Source organism: Cutaneotrichosporon cavernicola (assembly GCF_030864355.1).
Source record: "Cutaneotrichosporon cavernicola HIS019 DNA, chromosome: 2".
Lineage (NCBI taxonomy): Eukaryota > Fungi > Basidiomycota > Tremellomycetes > Trichosporonales > Trichosporonaceae > Cutaneotrichosporon > Cutaneotrichosporon cavernicola.
The window spans coordinates 2248143-2266475 of record NC_083394.1 but is presented as its reverse complement, the minus strand read 5'-3'; the positions used below and the strand labels follow the sequence as shown (position 1 = coordinate 2266475).

At 60.3% G+C, this 18333-nt stretch overlaps 4 protein-coding genes across 4 annotated transcripts; 3 read left to right on the top strand and 1 right to left on the bottom strand.

The window, feature by feature from the left end:
• Positions 1–1105: 1105 nt before the first annotated feature.
• Positions 1106–10841, bottom strand: RLR1 (uncharacterized protein; the record flags this gene model as incomplete). Its single annotated transcript, XM_060597951.1, has 10 exons — positions 1106–3215; positions 3370–3449; positions 3482–3604; positions 3953–3984; positions 4397–4513; positions 4578–6591; positions 6625–7167; positions 7203–10307; positions 10342–10642; positions 10786–10841. The coding sequence occupies 10 exons, from the start codon at positions 10839–10841 to the stop codon at positions 1106–1108; spliced, it is 8481 nt and encodes a 2826-aa protein (XP_060454793.1).
• Positions 10842–13391: 2550 nt separating this feature from the next.
• On the top strand, positions 13392–13819 carry CcaverHIS019_0208880 (uncharacterized protein; the record flags this gene model as incomplete). Its single annotated transcript, XM_060597950.1, has 2 exons — positions 13392–13473; positions 13641–13819. 2 exons carry the CDS (start codon positions 13392–13394, stop codon positions 13817–13819), a joined length of 261 nt encoding a protein of 86 aa, XP_060454792.1.
• Positions 13820–13844: 25 nt separating this feature from the next.
• On the top strand, positions 13845–15608 carry GDA1 (uncharacterized protein; the record flags this gene model as incomplete). Its single annotated transcript, XM_060597949.1, has 1 exon — positions 13845–15608. The coding sequence occupies one exon, from the start codon at positions 13845–13847 to the stop codon at positions 15606–15608; it is 1764 nt and encodes a 587-aa protein (XP_060454791.1).
• A 927-nt stretch (positions 15609–16535) lies between these two features.
• CcaverHIS019_0208860 (uncharacterized protein) lies at positions 16536–18269 on the top strand (the record flags this gene model as incomplete). Its single annotated transcript, XM_060597948.1, has 5 exons — positions 16536–16981; positions 17089–17378; positions 17561–17736; positions 17792–17956; positions 17994–18269. The coding sequence occupies 5 exons, from the start codon at positions 16536–16538 to the stop codon at positions 18267–18269; spliced, it is 1353 nt and encodes a 450-aa protein (XP_060454790.1).
• Positions 18270–18333: the final 64 nt, after the last annotated feature.

Below are 18333 nucleotides of genomic sequence, written 5' to 3'. Positions count from 1 at the left end.
TACAATCTCAAACACTAATTGTTCTAATCAAAGATTGCATTACAGTCCGGTAAGCTATCCAAGTGTGAATACAGTAGCTGTTGCGTGCATTGTATTGTATTTAGTGATGGGTGCTCACTCGCTTCCGTGTGCATACAGCATTAATACATTACAAGATTGGCTCACTGTCACGCCCAAATCAAACGTCAGCCATGCAACCATGCAGCCACATCGTGGCACTGTCATGCGTCAAATGCTCCCCCCCCATAGTCCGCCTTGTTTCCCCGCTCTGCGCTCTAGCGCCTCCAACTAATCGACCAAAGGTATCTCTGTCCATCCGTTTCTCTCACTTGGACGCGCCTCACTTGGTAATTCATGACCTACCTCGCCAACTCGCTACCTCGACCTTGGACGTGCACAGCGGCCTGGCCCATTGTCTGTCCATTACGTGTGTTCCCACTCGTACACCTGACGCCTGACGTGTTCTGCCATTTTATCCCCACATCGGCTTTGTACATTGTCCATCCAATGACCCAGCCTGTCAGCCTACCCTCGGCCACGTCACTGGACCTGGGAACGAGCGTCAGAGTCACCTCAATCCAACCAATATGAATGTATGAACAAGAATCCAAGTCGGATTCAAAGGGTATTGTAAGGGGAGAGGGGAGATGGGGGGGGGGGGGCGGCGGAGGCAAGGTGATTGAGGTGGAGGAAAGGTTAAGGAAGGGATGAACAAAAGGAGAGAGGTTGCGAATTGAGATTCAGAGATCTGGAACATGTTCAGTCCATAAATGCAACACTGGCTAACCATTGCAACATGGCAATCACTGGCCTCCCATGGCCGCTCCGTTACATGAACCGGCCATGTGCCATGTGGTCAAAGTGAAACGCGCCCCGTTGCACGCTAATGACAAAGGCTTAAAGACTCACTCACCGCGGCGCCAAGGCTCAAGCCAAGGCTAAGGCCAAGACAAAGAAAGGCCAAGAACCAATTCCTCCTGGCTGGATTGTCCTTCTAATACAGTACAGTACCTCCTTAAAGTACAAACAGTACAAAGGCTCCGAAACCACCAAAGTCCTTGGTCAAACATCATCCAGTCATCATCAATGCATGCACAATGTTCCTCTATCCGAGGCTGACTTCCTCGAGGACCTCGGCAATGTCCGACTTGCGCTTCGGGAACGTCGTCGTCGTCGGTGTCGCTGCGTGCCCATTCGGTGGATGAGACATGGTCGACCCCCGATTCTGGCTCTCTGCCTTGTCACCCAACAGAGCACCCTCGCTGTCCACCGACATCGTGCTGTCTCCTCTACTCGGGGTCGCGACACCACTTGGAATCGGAGTCGTCGATGAGCGCCGCCGGTCGCTGACGCCTCTGATCACCTCGTGCTCAAGCCAATCGCCGTCGGGAACGGGCGAAACTGACCTGTAACCCACCACGGGCTCGGGACGGCGGATTGCCGCCTCGGCCACGGCTGCCAGGTCGGGCGGGAGTCCCGACGGAGAAGGCGTGCGAAGAGGGGGCGTCGCAATGGGCGACACGAGTGCCGGCCCACGGCCATGGGCCTCGGACGACGACGACGACGACGGCAACCGCTGTGAGCCCGAGCCTTGGCGTTGCGGCTGGGGTGGAGAGTTCGCGTTCGAGCCTGGACGTGACGGCGGTCGCGTCTGCGGAGGAGTCGATTGTGGCGCAAATGGAGACGGCGTGCGCGACATGCCAAGGAGCGAGGGCGAGCGCGTGTCGCGGCGCTGCTCTATGGGAGCCATGCTCAGTTTGTCCTCATGCGACTGTTTCTCCTCCTCGATCGCGCTCATGGGCGGCGTGCCAAATCCCTCCATTCGCCCACCCTCGAGGTCAATGTCGACCATCTCGGCGTCGAGAGAGGGCGAAATGTTGTGTGTCTTTCGTCGGTTTGTCACGCCGCTGCTCGCGTCCAGGCTCATGACCCATCCACCGCGCATACCGCGCGCCTCGGCGTTGGCCACGGCCTGCGCGGCCTGCACGTCGGCTCGGGTCGGCAGGTCTAGGACCGCTGCGGGAGGTGGAGGACGCGACCGGCGCTGCTGCTGGCGGTTCGAAGACGAGCGGTGGGATGGCGGCACAAGGTAGTCGGTGCCCTGGTTGGATGTGCCGCTGGGTGTCGGCGACCCTGGTGTCGGCGACTCCAGCGGGTGGTTAGTCGTCTTCATCCGTGAAGGCGTGCCCTTAGGATGAAGTATGCGAGGGATGGCAGAAACTTCGCGGGAAGCATGTGGGAGGAGAGTCTGGCTGTCATCACCCTCTTGCGGGATAGCCGGCGAATGTTCGGGCGACGCAGCGACCTCTGTGAGCATAGGAATCTCGTCATCGGCCGTCCGCTGGTTGGCACGGATACCAGCAACCTCGACGCTGTTGCGTGCCGACTCCTTGCCCTTGCCCTTTGATGACTCGTCTTGAAGGCGCCGAGCCTCTGCGAGGCCGCGCTCAATTTCGGTGACGTCCATACCAAGGCCCAAGCCCTCCCACTTGCGCACACTCTTGTCCCACCACGCCTCGAGCACGTTCCAACCCTTGTACTCGCCGGCGAGACGCATACTGTGGCCGCGGTCGCCGTACATGTTGGCGCCAGAGTATGAGCTGTAGCCGATCTCCTCCTCGTCGTCCGACGTCTTGTCGACCTCCCAGCCCTCGTGGCTCTCAAACTCCTCGACAATGCTGGAGACCCACTTGGCCCACCCGGACTCGCCCTCGCCGCGCCACAAGACGCACTTGCGGTCAAAGTCGCGGCCAAAAATGATCGCCTGGCCCCACTGGCCCTGTGGCCCAGGGTCGAGGTCGACGCCAACGTAGTTGCCCGACCTGTCCGACAGCAAAGGAAGCCAACCCTTGCACGCGTAGAGGCTCTTGACCCACTGCGGAGGTATGGACGCCATGGTCGCGAGGATGGCCGGGTTGCTGCCGGTAGATGGGTCGGCCTCAGCCTGGCGCCAGAAGTGCCATTCTCTCATGACCTCGTCGAGAGGAAGAAGATAAAGCCCGTAGAAGAGGCCGACGCCGTTCACTTCGAGGTCCTGCCCGTCCGTAACAAGGAAGTACTCGCGCACAGCTTGGGGGAGCGGCCCTCCGAGCTCCTGCTCGATGCCGGCAATGACCGCTTGGGATACTGGACCGTTGAGTGAGTCGATAAGTTCGGGGAAGTCATCAACGAGAGCATTGCGCAAGCGGTGAAAGGTGTGGGACAAAGGCGGGTGTCTGTGCGTCAGCGGCGAGTGAGGGAGTCTTAGCCCGTGGCGCGTTGTGTGGGATATGAGGAGGTGGGAAGATAGGACGTGATGGTGGTAGGATATTGAGAACAGGACGACGACGAAGAGGAAGAGGAAGACGAAGAGGAAGAGGACAAACTCACTGCTGTGCCGACTTTTGTGGATACTGGCCGGCCTGCGGCTGAAAGCTCGTGCGCCGGCTTGGCCCCGGCGTCGAGTCGGGCTGCATGAGCGTTATCCGATGGGGAAACTCACGCCAGCGCCTGAGGGATTCAAGCCCTGTGTGTACTGGGTCGTGGGGAGCTGGAACGAGTCCTGCGATGCAGGGCGCGGCGGCGCGCGCCCAAACATGGACGAGAGGGATTGGAAGAAGGACATCTGCGTGAGGGAATGAGAAGGCGAGGGGGGTAAGACGAGCGACCAAGAATGGACAAGACACGCGACCAGATAGCGGTTGAGAGACCGAGAGGAGACAAGCCAAGCGAGTGTGCGTGTATGGAGAGCGCGAGGACCGATATGAGCGTGTAACGTGGCGGTTTACGAGGAGTATTGGAGATAGCGTCAGCATGCAGGTCAACTCCGAGATAGCCAGACCCGGAAGAACAGGAGGGATGGCGCGCGACGATGTAGATCACAAGTGTATGATGACGCCTGGTGTAGAGATGAGAGCGTGAAAGGTCACAACTGCGAGACGGGACCCGCGTGGGACAGGCAACGCACACTTACATTCCCGTGGCGCGTCGACGCGCGTGGTCGTCCTGAAACTCCGGCGAGGTGGGCGATGGGCGATGGATGGAGCTGCTGAGGCGGAGGTCAAGGATAAGTCGCAGTCACGCGCGTCGCGCTGAGCGTGGTGGAGGACGCGGCTCTATGAGGAGCTGAATGTGACGCGAGGGTGGAGTAGAAGATGAGATAAGATGAGATGTAATGGGATGATGAGGAGGAACAGGACAAGTTAACACGACGACGATGGGCCTCTGCGGAGCACAGCTCACACCACTGGCACCTCAAACCCACTTTCAGGGTTAATTAGGCACGAAACCAAGGGAGTTGGACTAACCTATTCATATCACCTACACGTCATTCATCACGTGTTCCACATTGAAGCCTCAGATAACAAAAGTCAAGACATGGAGCTACATGATAGGCAATTATGCTGCTACTTCTTACTCGCCGCCTGCATCGCGCCACTGAACAGCCGGTTACCGCCTCCTTGGCGGTCACGGCTGCCACGCGCTCTCCGCTTGCCTCCCGGAGAGCCCTCGCGTGAGCTCGGGGCGCCTTCCGCTTGGTGTCAGCTGTGCCCTGTGAGAGAGGCAAGGGGGTGGGAGATGCCGAGAGAGATACTCACTATCTAAAGGCCGCTTGCGGCTATCCTTCTCCGGCTTGGGCACCGGCGCAGACGTTAAACCCATGCGAGCCATCAGCGACCCGCCAGCTGCTGTGGGCGGTATCAGTTCTCTCTGCCCGCGCCCACCCTGATCGTGACCACGGTCCGAAAGGTTACGTCTCGGTTCGCGAGGACGGGGCGGAAGAGGATCACGGCCTGGCTGGGGCTGGCGAGGCGCAGGAGGTTCCCGAGCGGGCGGAGCTGGCAGAGGCGCATCAGGCCTGGTTGGCGAGCGGTTCAGTTCCGCGGACGGCGCATCAGGCCGCCTCCCCCTCTCCGGCATATCGCGCGGCCGGCTTGGCAATCCAGAGGGCCCGGTTGGTGGGTCGCGACGCCCACGAGCAGGCGGCTGTGGCTGGCCAGCAGGTTGCGCGGGCTCAAGCTGACGTGACGGAGACGCACGGGCGGGCGGAGCAAAACGCTCAGGACGCGGGTGGGCGTCGTGCGAAAGCAAGCCGGAGCGTGGTGCATCGTCCTTCCTAGGCGAACGGTTGCCGACGGAGCGGTCGTCCTTCCGTGGCGAGCGGCTGCCTGATGGCCCAGTCGGCGGCTCCCTTGACTCCTTAGGCGTGTCGCGGCCTCCGTGCGGTGTCCGGTCTCCATCCCTCTCACGAGGCTGAGGGTGTTCGTCACGGCGAGGAGGTTCGTCACGACGAGGCTCGTCCCTCCGGCGCCGGTCGTCGCCCCTCCGCTCATCCCTCTCAGGCCTCCGGTCGTCACGGCGCTCGCGGCGCTCGTCGAAGCGCTGCGGGCTGCGCATGCCGCCACGCCGGTCGTCCCGGTGAGGCGGTACATCACGGGGAAGAGGCGAGAGTTGGTTCGGGCCGGGCTGCGTGTCACGTGCGTCACGTCGGTCTCGCCCGCCACGGAGGTCCCGGTCGTCAGGCCGTCTCTCATTGCGAGGCATAGGGCGGTCTTCATTGCGAGAGGTCGGGCGCTGAGGAGGCCGATCCTCGTTGCGCGAGACGGGACGATGGGGCGAACGTGCGTCGCGTGATTCGCGGGGCCCCTCAGCACGGGTTTCCTCGATTGGAGCCGGGCCAGCGTTCTCAGAGGGCCTCTCGTCGCGTCGGCGGTCGCGCTCGCGTCCATCGCGCCCGTCTCGACTGTCCTTATCCCTCCCGTCGCGGTGCCCCTCGTCCCTCGAGCGGGCACGCGGCCGCTCGTCCGGCCGGTGCTCCTCGCGGTATCGCTCTTCCCTCCCGCGCGAGTCGCGCATGGGCTCGTCGCGCGGCTCTAGGCGGCGGTCCCTGTCGCGAGGCTCATGTCCGTCGCGCGGGGTACGGTCTTCCCTCTCCTCACGCCTCCCCTCACGCTCACGGCCACCACGATCCCGGCGGTCGCGGTTGGATCCATCCCGGCCCCTATCCCTATCCCTCCTGTCGCGGTCCTCCTGACGGCGCGACCGCTCCGAAACGCGGCTGTCGTCGGTACCAGCACGAGTGCGGCCCGGCGGTGTAGTGGCACGCGGTGTGGACGCGCGGCTCTCATTGCGAGGTGTTCCAGGTGCCGAGCTGGCGCTGGGTGCCAAGGCACCGAATCTGCGGGCACGGGCTGCGGCGCGCGCGTCCTCGATCGACGGCTCTGGTGGCGGAGCCATGGTCCGGTCGGTAGGAGCAGACGGGCCAGCCTGGGACTGAGGTTGAGGCGACGTCGAGGCCTCAGCGCCGGCGCTGGCAGCCGCCGCCTTCTTCGCTTCGCGTGCTAGCTCGAGCTTTGCGCGGAGGGCCTTGGCGTCGGAGCCTGAGGACGGCGTCGATGTCAGGGGTGTCACTGCGGCCTTCGTCTCAGGCTTCGCGTCGGCAGACGGGTCCACCTCCATCTTGGCGTCGGCGGCGTCGCGCTCAGCTTTCGACGGGGACTCCTCTCCCGCCTTGGCCTGCGCCTCCTCCTTCTTGATGCGCTCCTCTTCTTCAGCCTTGGCGCGGGCTTCGGCAGCCGCCTTGGCCTGCACCTCCTTCTTCCTCTTGCCAGCCTGCTGTCAGCACAGTTCGGACATGCAACTTACGGGTGAGAAGTCGGCCTCCGTGATACAAGGTCGCTCCTTCCTCCTCCTCGCCAGCTGCGACTTGTACGAGTTGAGCGCAGGCTTCATGTCGGGAGTAATCGACCCATCCGTCTTCTGCAACAGGCCGTTGACGGCCTTCTCAATCTTGACTGCGTGTTCTTCGATCATCGGGAAGAAGGGAAGGACCTGCAGGGCGATCTGGAGGGCGTTCTTTGGGGCGTAGAACATGTCGTCCGACGACCAACACGTGAGAAGGGCGTTGGTGAGCCCCGCGTGCATCTTGGCGAACTGGTCCCGGAAGCCGTCGTAGATCATTGGGCGCTTCGGCTGACCGGGCTTGACCCGGTAGAACATGCCATGCTTCGAGTACACAGCCGCACCCTCGGCGTTTTGTGTCATGCCGAGGGCCTCGGTCTTGTACTTGTCCTGACTCTGGTGCCACGGATGGAGGTCCTCAAGCATGAGTAAGAGTGCGCGGCCCAGATTGCGCGCCTCCGACTCTGTACTCTCGTAAAGCTTCGACGCCATGCTGTCCTTGAAGAACTGGTGTCAGTGGCCGTATGATCCTCCTAACTCACCAAGTTGTAGCCATGGATAGTGGAGAAGCCGGGTGTATCAAGATCATGTAGCAGGCGGATAAAGCGTGCAACAAAGATGGCGTCGGCCGGCGTCTGCGTCGCACGGAGATAGAAGCAATAGTCATGGAGGAGGTTGGGTAAAGCGCCGTCTTGCCCCATTTCGATGCACTTCGCGAACCAGTGCTGGCTCTCGTCCTTGAGGACAGTCCGAATGCGTTCAACCTGCAGCTTCTGGCTCGCTTTCTCGGCCTCGAGGTCAGCGTTGCGGCGCTTGAGGCGGTCCAACTCTTGCTGCGAGTTCTTCGTGTTCTTGCCGGTCGCAACAAGGGATTCCAGCTGCCGGATGACCTTTGCGATGTTGCTGAGTGCCCCCGTGTACGCCTCCTCGTTGAAGGCAATGTCCGAGATGCGCATAGAGTTGAAACGCACGAGGAAGCCAGGGCCAAGCCGGATCCGAGCGCCTGGGTCGAGAAACGAGGCAGCGTGCTGCACCGTTTCATTGAGGGCCGCGGGCCACCATCCACCGTTCGGGTCGTCCACGACCATGTCGATACCGTTTGCGTGGCCATTCTCGAGCCGCTCTTTGGCTAGAGCTGCGCGGAGCTTGGGCCGGAGAATGGCCCAGCACATCTGCTCGTCGATGTTGCCGTCACCCTGCAATTCCCTGAGGCTTGGGATCTGGTCTGCGCAGCCAAGGTCTGCAAGCTTGTCGGCGACGAAGCCGCACCAGAGCGAGAACACATCACGCGTCGCATCCTTCTGGTCGCTCATCGCCTTGATCGGGCGACCGGGCTCGTAGAGAAGCGTCTCTGTAGCAAGACGGCCGAGACCGACAAGGATGGGCACGGCCAAGCGTGTGTCCGCGAGAGCCTTTACAAGGCGGGTCGAACTCTTCTTGGAGAACTGGATGAGGTCTTTGGAACGGACAGGCTTGCGGTCCTCGCTGCATGTGTTCTCCGACACGTAGAACGACTCGCGGGTCATCTCGGGACCGGTGGCGTAGTTCTTGAGCTGCGCAGTGGAGATGGCATGGTTCTCGACAATATCCTCGCCAGTCATTCCTGTGAGGAATTTCTCGACCAGGGGGAGGACGAACCACTCGTGATTCTTGATGCCGCTCGCAATGAGGTTCAAGATGGGCTCAAGAGGGAAGTTGAACTGGCGGTTGATGATACCAACAAAGGTCGACAGGTTCTCGATGTTGCGGGCCTTGAGAAACCTCGACTCGTTGCTATCCCCAGCGTTCTCCTTGATGGACGCGAGCATGTCGACCCAGGTGAAGACCGCGACTTCCTTGCTCAAGGGGCCAGAATAACGCGCGACCTCCATGAAGAACTCGCCAATGTTGCCGACAATACCGTACGACATGACCTGACCGTTGCCACGAGTCCACAGCGCGAATGGATTGCCGTGGCCGTGCTTGGCGAGGGCGCGAGCCGGTCCGCGGTCGGCGGTGGCGCCGACCGTCGACTGGCCAGGAGCAGAGCTACTGGCAGTGACGCGCTGCAGCTCCATCTTGACGTCACGGGCAGCCTGGTTGGCGGCGTGAGCTGCCGGCAGCAGGGCGTTTCGCTCGCGGGTGTTGGTGGTCGAGTCGCGCCACTCCCCGAAGAGGTTAGTGGTCGTCGGCCAGTCGAAATGAGCGAAGATCTCGTGCACCTCCAAAGCAAACGGCGCGCTGGCGAATTCAGAGATGTTGAGAGCGGGCAGAATCGTGTTGCGAATGAGACCGCGCCACGGAGAGAGCTCTTTAGCTGTGATGAACAGTTGAGCCCTCTGGTCGTGGGTGCGGTGCGTGATATCAAAGCCCTTCTCCTGAATCTTGGCGAGGCGCAGTTGACGGAACTGGGTGGAAATGATGCGGCAGACACAGACCATGAGCTCGCTGTCGCGCCCACCCAAGCCCCTGAGGAGCGCGAACCACCGCTCGCCTTTGGTGTAGACGTGCTCAACCTCTGTCCAGACCTCGATACCGTCCATCCACTTGTCGTAGAAAAAGAGCCACTCGGTAGACAGGGTTGATGGTGGGGTTGGGCAAAGCGTTGTGAGGACAACATCTGGGTTGTGCGAGACGAGATCAACATTGTCGCCAACGCCGGACAGCACCACCGTGCGGGTATACAAGTCGCCGATCGAAAGCCTGAGGTTGCGGATAATGACGTCGGCGATGGCGGGATAGGCGCTGATGACCCATGGGTACAACGCGAGCAGGTAAATAGAGAAAGTGGACTCGCCAATGGCAAGGAGCGCCTGCAGGAGCTCGATCTTCTGCTCAGTCTCATCGGTCTTCTCCTGGTCCTCGACCGGAGCACCTGGGGTCGCAGCGCCAGCATCTGGCAGAGTGTCGTCGACGAGCACTGTGTCGGTGAGCGCGTTCCTGGCGTTCGACTTTGAGCGCATGGCGTCCCCGAAGCGCTTATTGATCTTGTCCATCTGCTCGTCGTTCGGGCTCAAGGCTGGGAGGAGGTGACCAGGCTTAGCGAAACCGTACTTGATGAGAAGCGCCGTGAGGAACATGTACGAAACGGGGACTCCACCGATCTTCTTCCTCCGGTACCAGCGGAAACGGAACGCAAGCACACGTGCGATCATCGTGTCGTCGTCGGGATTTACGTCCAGCACGTGCGCGATGCGTTGGACCTGCGCAGCGGTATCCTCGTCCAGGCGCGGTGCAGGTGATTCTTCTGGCCCGAGGCCTGCTTGGCGGAGAAGGTCGAGTAAGAAGCGCCAGTGCTTCTCGACATGACACGAAGCGACCTCGAGGATAAGGTCGTACACGCGGACCGGGGCGAGGGAAAAGAATCCTACAAGCTCGCGCACACTCGTCCAAACTCGCTTGGCGCGCAACACGCGCTCCTCGTCGCTCTCTGGCTCATCGTAAAGTGCGACTGGGCCGGTGAGGAGCACAATGAGGCGGGACCAGCCCTCGCTGTTCTCGCGCAGTAAGTTGCTAGTGTGCTGCTTGTAGTGTACGCTCGTGTTTAACCGCGCCAGGCCGCGGCGGAACATGTCGACATTGCGCGGCGTGGGATGGAGGCGGAGGGGAACGAGATTGGCTGGGGCGAGGATGAGGTTGGCGAGGTGTTGAGGGAGCGCGCCATTTTGCTGCTGTCAGCTGTGTACATTATTTAGAACTCACGACAAGGCTGTTGACGACAGTCGACGCTTTCTCGGCGCTCTCGGTGTTGACGCAGCCCGCATCATTCTTGACGAGGTCCTCGACGTCGTCGCCGACTACCTTGATCGCATCGACCGTCTCGAGGATGGCAGTAGCGAGGGCCTCTAACCTCTCCTCGTCACCACCTAAGCTTTCGAGCGTCTCCTTGAGGACGGCAACAATCGCATCCGCGGAGAGGGTGGAGGTGATGAGGGTGAAGAGGGTATGCGCGAGCTCGATCGTCTTGGAGTGCTCGGCGGCGAGCGCAACGATGGCAGAGGAGCTTGGTGTGAGCATGGTGGAGTGGATGAACAGAGAATGTGCGTTCAAATTGATTTTAAAGCGTTAAAGCGGAGGTGCTTTGCAGCGAGACAATGGCCAACAGACTAACAATGGAGGCTTGGGAGTGATGGAGGTGGGACATACAGTGAAGTTGGGGTGCCGGTGCCGTTGAGCAACGCCTCGATGGCGCCAGTCGCCATTGCGTCGTCGCCCGCCGGCCGTTCACTCATAATCTGTCCGAAGTGTTGGCGATCACGGTGGTGGTCGCGGCAAGAGGTGGGTGTGGTTGTGGTAGTCGCGACTGATCGACTTGGAATGCACAACCACAACCACAACCTTGGGCTCGCTTGGGTGGCGTAGATTAGGATCAATTATAAATAAATTGGCTAGATAAATGTGAGGTGGAGGTGGTCCAGCCTTGGTGCCACGGGTCCGGAGGCTGGAAAAGATGGTTTTCGCATCCAACACGACACGAAGCATTACGAATTGCGAACAAGATACGGACGAGGTGCGGAGACGGAGCGTGCGGAAGATGTGGTGCGAACGGCGGTACGGCGGGTTGCGGAGAGATCATGTGCGCAGCAAGCATCGGCGGACGCGGCCTGGTTTTGTGAGTTCCGCTGATCATCATGGACGAGTAGGGCCTGGTGGCCTAGTGGCACGGTGGCAGCTGGTGGGTCAAGCTAGGCAATTAGGGCCTGTAAATCAAGCCAGCTAGACCATGTGAGCCTTGGTGACGTGGATGAGGACGAGCGCACGCCGAAAAGGTCGTGAGCGCACGGACCATCACCCGCCCCGTTCGACTAGTGGTTAGGTCGTCGGTCTTAAACGTCCACCGCGAGGTGACGAGCACTCCGAAGGGCGTCGGTTCAATCCCGACACGGGGCACGCTTTTGGCTACTGCTCCCGACTGCGAGGAAGGTTGTTGAGGAAAGCTTGGGTGGTCTGGTTCGATGGGGTGGAGGTGGAAGCCTGGGGTGGAGGTGACGCAAGGTAGTCGCGATGTCTTAACCGACGCGTCATACCCTGATCAGATGGCCGTGGGGCGCAGACTGCGGATCTGTGAATCGTGAATGGGTTTCAACTTGTCTCTCCAATCTCTCCTCTGCTCTTATGCTCTTCTCAACTGTTGAATCTCCCCTCTCAACCCTCGCCACCTTCCGTCCACTCATACCAGCCAGCATTGTGTTGCACCTCCCCAGCCTCACCCCGTACTCATCGGGTTGACTGCCGAGCGCGGCGTTCCGCTGAGCCCTCCAATTCAAACCAACATGCCGTCAACCTGTAGTCCTCAGCACTAGATGAAGAGGTATGCTCAACATGCTCAAGCTACGTTGACCTTTCGATGGAGGGAGGGACTGCGAAGTATGCAGCAAGGAGCTGTGTAAGGAAGCGCAGTGGTGACCTGTAGGCTCAACGCCTCTTCGTAACGTCCATCACCATAACGCGCCCCGGTCGACCAGAGGTTAGGTCACTATTCTTACACGTCCTGTGAGAGGCCATGTCACATTAGAGGCGCGGGTTCAATCCCCGTCCGGGGCTGCTTTTGCGCTCTGCCTTGCTCTGTTGTATCCTGGTCGTGTTGGTCAAAGACGACGCACGGCGGGGGAGGAAGATGAGAGGGTTGGGGGTCAGCGAGCGAACCGAGGGATGGGACGTGCGGTCATGTGGCACGTGCGGATGAGCGGGCGTGTGCAGGGCGCGCGGGGCTTTGCGTGGCGCTTGTTTCGGGCGTCGCGCGCTCATCGGACGCAGGGTGGGGGGGCAAGTGCGGTCGATGGGTCCCAGCGGCGGAGACGGGCTACACCGGGGCCGGGTTGGAATGTTCAATGTATCCCTCTTTGGACCGTGTGTACAAAACCTCCAATGAATCCAACGTCCATCCCCAGATCCAAAGAGCGCTGATCCCAACCGTTGAAATTGACTGATTAACAGATTAACTAACTGACTGATCTGACGGATCGAATGACGGAAGGACAGCGCAACCAGCATTCACACAGTACTTGGTTTCGACCGCGTCTGGGATCTGGGTAGGTCCTTTAGGGGAAGCTCCTTTGAACTGAGGTGGTAGCTATGCTCGAGGGCTGCGCTGTACATGGGCATAGTGGTGCCTCCCAGTTGAACCAGCTGCGATAATCTGTCCGTTCCCTCCCGTAGATGCCAGAGTTGGCATCTGGTGTATGGTTGATTCAACGTTGCATCTGCATCTGGTTGCCGATTTGCCGATCACAGGTTCGCAGCAGCGGAATGAAACCCACGTGGACCTGGCACTGCCACCAGTTGTGCCTAGCCTGCCTGATAATCGAGATCCCGCACGGGTCGACTAATCTACCCGCCATCAGCCATGTACGTACATGATTTCTCAACAGTCGTACGCATTAAGGCCTGCGTCATGTATTATGTTCTCTTCAGCTAAGCGTCAATAATTTAACAGTGTAGCATTAGTGTGGCTTGGGCGACATGGAAGTGCGACACAAGAAACGCGGCCCAGGCACAGGGTGCAACTGGTTGTGGTGGCGTTAAGCTTGGGGCATGGCCATGAAAAGAAAAAAAAAGTCCACCCTCACAAACTCAATTCGCCACCCATAATATCCAGGGCCAGTCCCTACCAAAAGCCAAAGCCAAGCTCAGAGGGCGCAACGGGGCAGGGGCCAGGGGGCTAGCGCGGAGCGGAGGACGGGACGCGCTGCGGTGGAACGGCACACATTGGGGACAGACGCTACAAGGCACCACGTACAACCTGTACAGCGATGCACATACATAACCTTCCGCATCAACACATCTACTTTGCTCACTACCTCATCCAAACCCCCAACACCACTACGAGAGGACGTGAGTATTACCGTGAGACATGCCATGTGGGTAAGGCCATGGTGATGAGTGACACGTTCTGGCCCCACGGTCTTGTCGGACCCGAGCCGAACGCGCCGAACCCTCACTCCACCCCTCGCTGCACCATCCCATCTTCTTGCGTTTGTTTTCTTCACATCTAACTCTAGCTTCCCACCCTCTCAACCCCTCCGACCGACCAGTGCATGCCAGACGGTCCCACCTCGCTCCCTTCCTCCCTCCCCTCTTCTATCCCCTCCTCCCTCTCCCCTTCGCGCGACTCTTCTCCCTCGCCCGACCCGCTCCCACCGAGCCCTCACTCCCCACCTTCTCTACGCCGCCGAACTAGGCAACTGCCCACCGTGCCCGGAGCCATGTTCTCCTCTCGCAAATACACGCCCCTCCCAACGAGCTCGGAGGGGCATCGGAGAAAACGCCCCGGTGGCTTTGCCGTTTGGAAGCGGTATATTGCCATTGGCGCGGTTGCCATGCTTGTTATTATCATCGGCTACTCGTCTCTCGGAGGGAACAAGGACGTGTCAGTAAACGAGGGGGGTTCATACACCCCCGACTCGGCTTACGAGCATGTTACGTCTGAGCTGGGCGACGACGAGGACTACTCGGCCCCGCCCAGCACAGCCATTGACCATAACGACGAGGACGAGCACGACTTGGGAGCCGGCACCGACAAGACGCCCTCTCATACCCAGCCCCCAGTCTCGCCTACGGCTGAAGAGGAGGAAGTGGAGGAGGAAGCAGAACTGCCGGCCGCGGACGGCAAGCAGCACCCCACCTCTTTCGAGACCGACCCCGACGCAATGTCCACGACTTACTGCTCCAAGGCCCACGGCACCAAGGCCCTCGTCCAGTACGCACTCACGATCGACGCGGGTTCGACGGGCTCTCGCATCCATGTCTACAAATTCCACAACTGCGGGCCATCGCCCCAGCTCGAGTACGAGACCTTCATGATGCTCAACCCTGGGCTGTCGTCGTTCAAGGACGACCCGACTGCCGCGGCCGCATCGCTTGATCCGTTGATGAAGGAGGCGTTACGCGTTGTGCCCCAGTCGCTGTGGAACTGTTCGCCCGTAGAGGTCAAGGCCACCGCCGGCCTGCGCCTGCTCGGTGATAAGCAGTCGAACGCGATCCTTGAAGAGGTCCGCAACCATCTCGAGTCCAAGTACAAGTTCCCTGTGCCCAAGGGCGCCATCGAGATCATGGAGGGCAAGGACGAGGGTGTCTACGCCTGGATCACGGCCAACTACCTCCTCGGCAAGATTGGTGAGGGCGTCCAGACAGCCGACACACTCGCTGTCATGGACCTTGGTGGAGCGTCGACGCAGATCGTCTTCGAGCCTGACTTTACCAAGTCGAGCGACGACTTCCACGAGGGCGACCACAAGTACGAGCTCCGTTTCATGGGCAAGACCCACACCCTCTACCAGCACTCGTACCTGAACTACGGGCTGATGCGCGCGCGCCGCAGCGTGCACAACCTCGTCGCATTCATGTGGCAGTTCTCGCAGGCCAACGAGTGGGACGCTCTCACCGAGGAGATCGAGGTGCCCAATGCCTGTCTCTCGCGCGGCACGAAGCGCCGTGTGTCTCTTGACCCGCCCGGTCGTCCCACTGTCAACGTCACAATGCACGGCGTCAACGGCGGGTACGAGTCGTGCAAGCGCACTATCGAGCTCATGATGGGCAAGGATGCGCTGTGCAAGGTGGAGCCATGCAGCTTCAACGGCGTGTACCAGCCTGCTCTTATCGACCACTTTCCTCAGGGCAACTTCCTCGCACTCTCGTACTTTACCGACCGGATCAAGCCGCTCCTCGCGGCCAAGACCGATAAACTCACGCTCAAGGACCTGAAGGGTATTGCGTTGGACGTTTGTGACGGTCCTACGTCGTGGAAGAAGCGTTGGGAAGACAACAAGGAGGCGATGGACGAGCTCGAGGACCGGCCGGAGTACTGCCTCGACCTGACATTCATGGTTGGCCTGCTCGGACTCGGATATGAGATCCACGATGAGCGCACCCTGCTCGTGGAGAAGCAGCTGCGTGGCGTCGAGCTCGGTTGGGCACTCGGCGCTGGCCTCGCCCTCGTGGAGAAGGCCGACCTCAAGTGCGTGGTGTAAGGCGCGCACGGGCCATCAAGTTGCTGGACCCATTAGACTATCTTTACAAGACGTTCCTTTGTCACCATAGACTGCATGCATAATAGACTGCATGCATAGGGCCGCGTTAGCAGGACGAGTACTTGAAAAGGGCCAGAGTCATTGAACGCGACGTTTTGGTGTGCCTGTGCCGATTAGGGTCCGAGTGTGACTTGGGAGGAAGCCGGGACTTGAGGGAGTTTAGAAGTCGACACCGTGTGACCAAAGCTTAGACTTGTTAACTAGAGTAGTCGCGTCGAGCGCGTCGAGCGCGTCGAGCGCGTCGAGCACGTCGAGTTATCAGTGCGGCGTATAACCCTGACGCTTTGAGCCCTTGACTACTAATTCTGGCTGGCTACTAATCTGTGGGACGTCGTCTTCATCAACATGCCGGCATAAGAGCATATTGACGCGTACTCCTTCCTCTGATATCGTTCCTTGCTCTCCTGCCTCTCCTGCCTCTCCTGCCTCTCCTGGCGTCTCACGTCTCTCAACTGATCCTGCATGCCTGCCCATCCAACATGAACATCGCCACCCACCCAACTCACGCCCACCACGTGCATACAGCACTACCATGCACATCTATTGTACACCAGTGCACCAGCACAGCAAGCCAGTACACCAGAACACGAGTACATCACTCACCAACTCCTCATTCGCTTGATCGGTTGAGCCTAACGGTCTTGACGACCAGTTGTCCACAGCTACAGCAACAGTAACATCATCACACGCCACGCACAACACCACACACTCATTCACATCGACACGCTCGACGCGTTCCTCTCACCCTCACTCAAACCAAACAACGACAACCCACACTCCCACGGAGCTACGCAAGACATAAAGCACGGATCTCTACAACTCCACGACTCTCCACAACTCTCCACAACGCTCCACAACCTTGGCACAATGCCAATCAGCCTCCTCCGCAAGCAGCCGTCCCGGCGCAAGCCCGACGCACCCGTACCCACCCTCGCCGCTCTGTCCTTCCCCGAAACCAGACCCCTCATCGACGCCGACTGGGCCTCCCACTCCAACGGGCCATTCAACCCTTCTGGAAAGCCGCCCACCTCTTACCGCCACAGCCACCACTATACGCCGCAGTACAACAATGTCTCGCAGGCCATCCCCGTTCCTGGCGGTGGGATGGGACGCTCAAGGGCAGCCTCACAGGTCCGTGACCCGACTGGCGCCAGTCCCGACTTCCACCGCCCCTTTACGCCGAGCCATATCGTGCCAGTCCCACCTTTGCCGGATGGTATATCGCGGGCAGGGACTATGCGGCGGGCGCGCCAGCGCCGGGCGGCGGGACTGACTGTGATCGTAGCGGGTCCTATTGGGTCGGGCAAGACTTGGTGAGTTTGGGAAGGTAGGAGGGTGGGAGGGCGAAGGAGGGAAGGAGGGAAGGATAGAAGAAGGGCGACGTCCCCAGATCCACCTCGCCTGAACGAGTTGACACCAGCCTCATTGACGCGCTGACAGGCGTGCTGAACCCGCAGGCTGCGCGCCCGGCCGTATGCATGGGTCCTACAACCAGCATGGTGCGGCACGACATCAATGTCGCGGACGAGCGGCGGGGCATCGTCCTTTTCGACACGCCTGGTCTGCCTCTCCCCGACGAGATGCGGAACACGCGGTCCCGCGCCCTCCGCGCCCTGAATACCATGGTCGAGGACCGGCTGAGCAGAGTCCTGTCCGAGGAGAGCAAGGTTGTGCGCCGTAAGAGTGACGGTGGGGAGCTTGTGCATCTGAGTGAGTCGACGCGAGCGAGCCTGGCATGGGGAGTCTGGCATGGGAGCGGTGCGATGTGGCGTGGAGTAGCAGCGGCAACAATCAGGTGGCTTGAATCGCAGCTGCGAGTCCGAGTTGCTGCGTGAAATGGAGGCGAGCAGATGTGGCAGTACAGTCACGCATGCGCAGATCGCTCACCCCAGTCATCTACGTCATGGACGCGCGCACGATCCTGTGTCCCGTGTCGCCAGTCGAGATTGACTGGGACACTGTTATGGAGCCGCCAGCCAACAAGAACCCCCCGACGCGTCCCGAGAGCATGCTGGAGCCTGAGACGCCAGGCGTCGCTGCCAAGCTTTGTGCAGATGATATTGAAGCGGTAAGTCGAGGGAGGCCAGCTTTGTAGTCGTGAATGTAGCTGGTGCTGACCCCAGATGCGCCAGTTCTCGGTCCGCGCCAACGTCCTGCCCCTCCTCACGCACGCCGACGCGCTCACGTCCACCGAGCTCGATGCTGTCCGTGCGGCCGTGCGCCGCGACCTCGCGGCCGTGTTTGGGCGTGACCCTCTTGGACCTTACGGTTTTCTTTCCGCTGGAGAGGTGAGTCGCACTGATTCCAAGATTATGCTCACACAAGTGCGAAGACGACTCGGGCGATAAAGCAAGAGACCCCGAGCCCGACACCGACTTGCCGTATGTTGTGTTCGCTCCCGAACCTGGGCCTAACTTTACGCGCGCGTTTCGGTGGGGCCGCGCAGACGCGGCCGACCCTGCACACTCGGACCTGCCGGCTGTGCGGGACGCGATTGTCGAGGCGACCGACTGGCTGCGCCAGACGACGCGCGAGGTCGTGTACGAGCGGTTCCGGACTGAGCGGCTGTTGAACGCGCGGGGCGTGCGGACCAAGGCCTAATTGTCATTTTCATTATTTTTACGACTACCGCTGGCGGGCGGTCTTTGTGTGATACTATGCATGC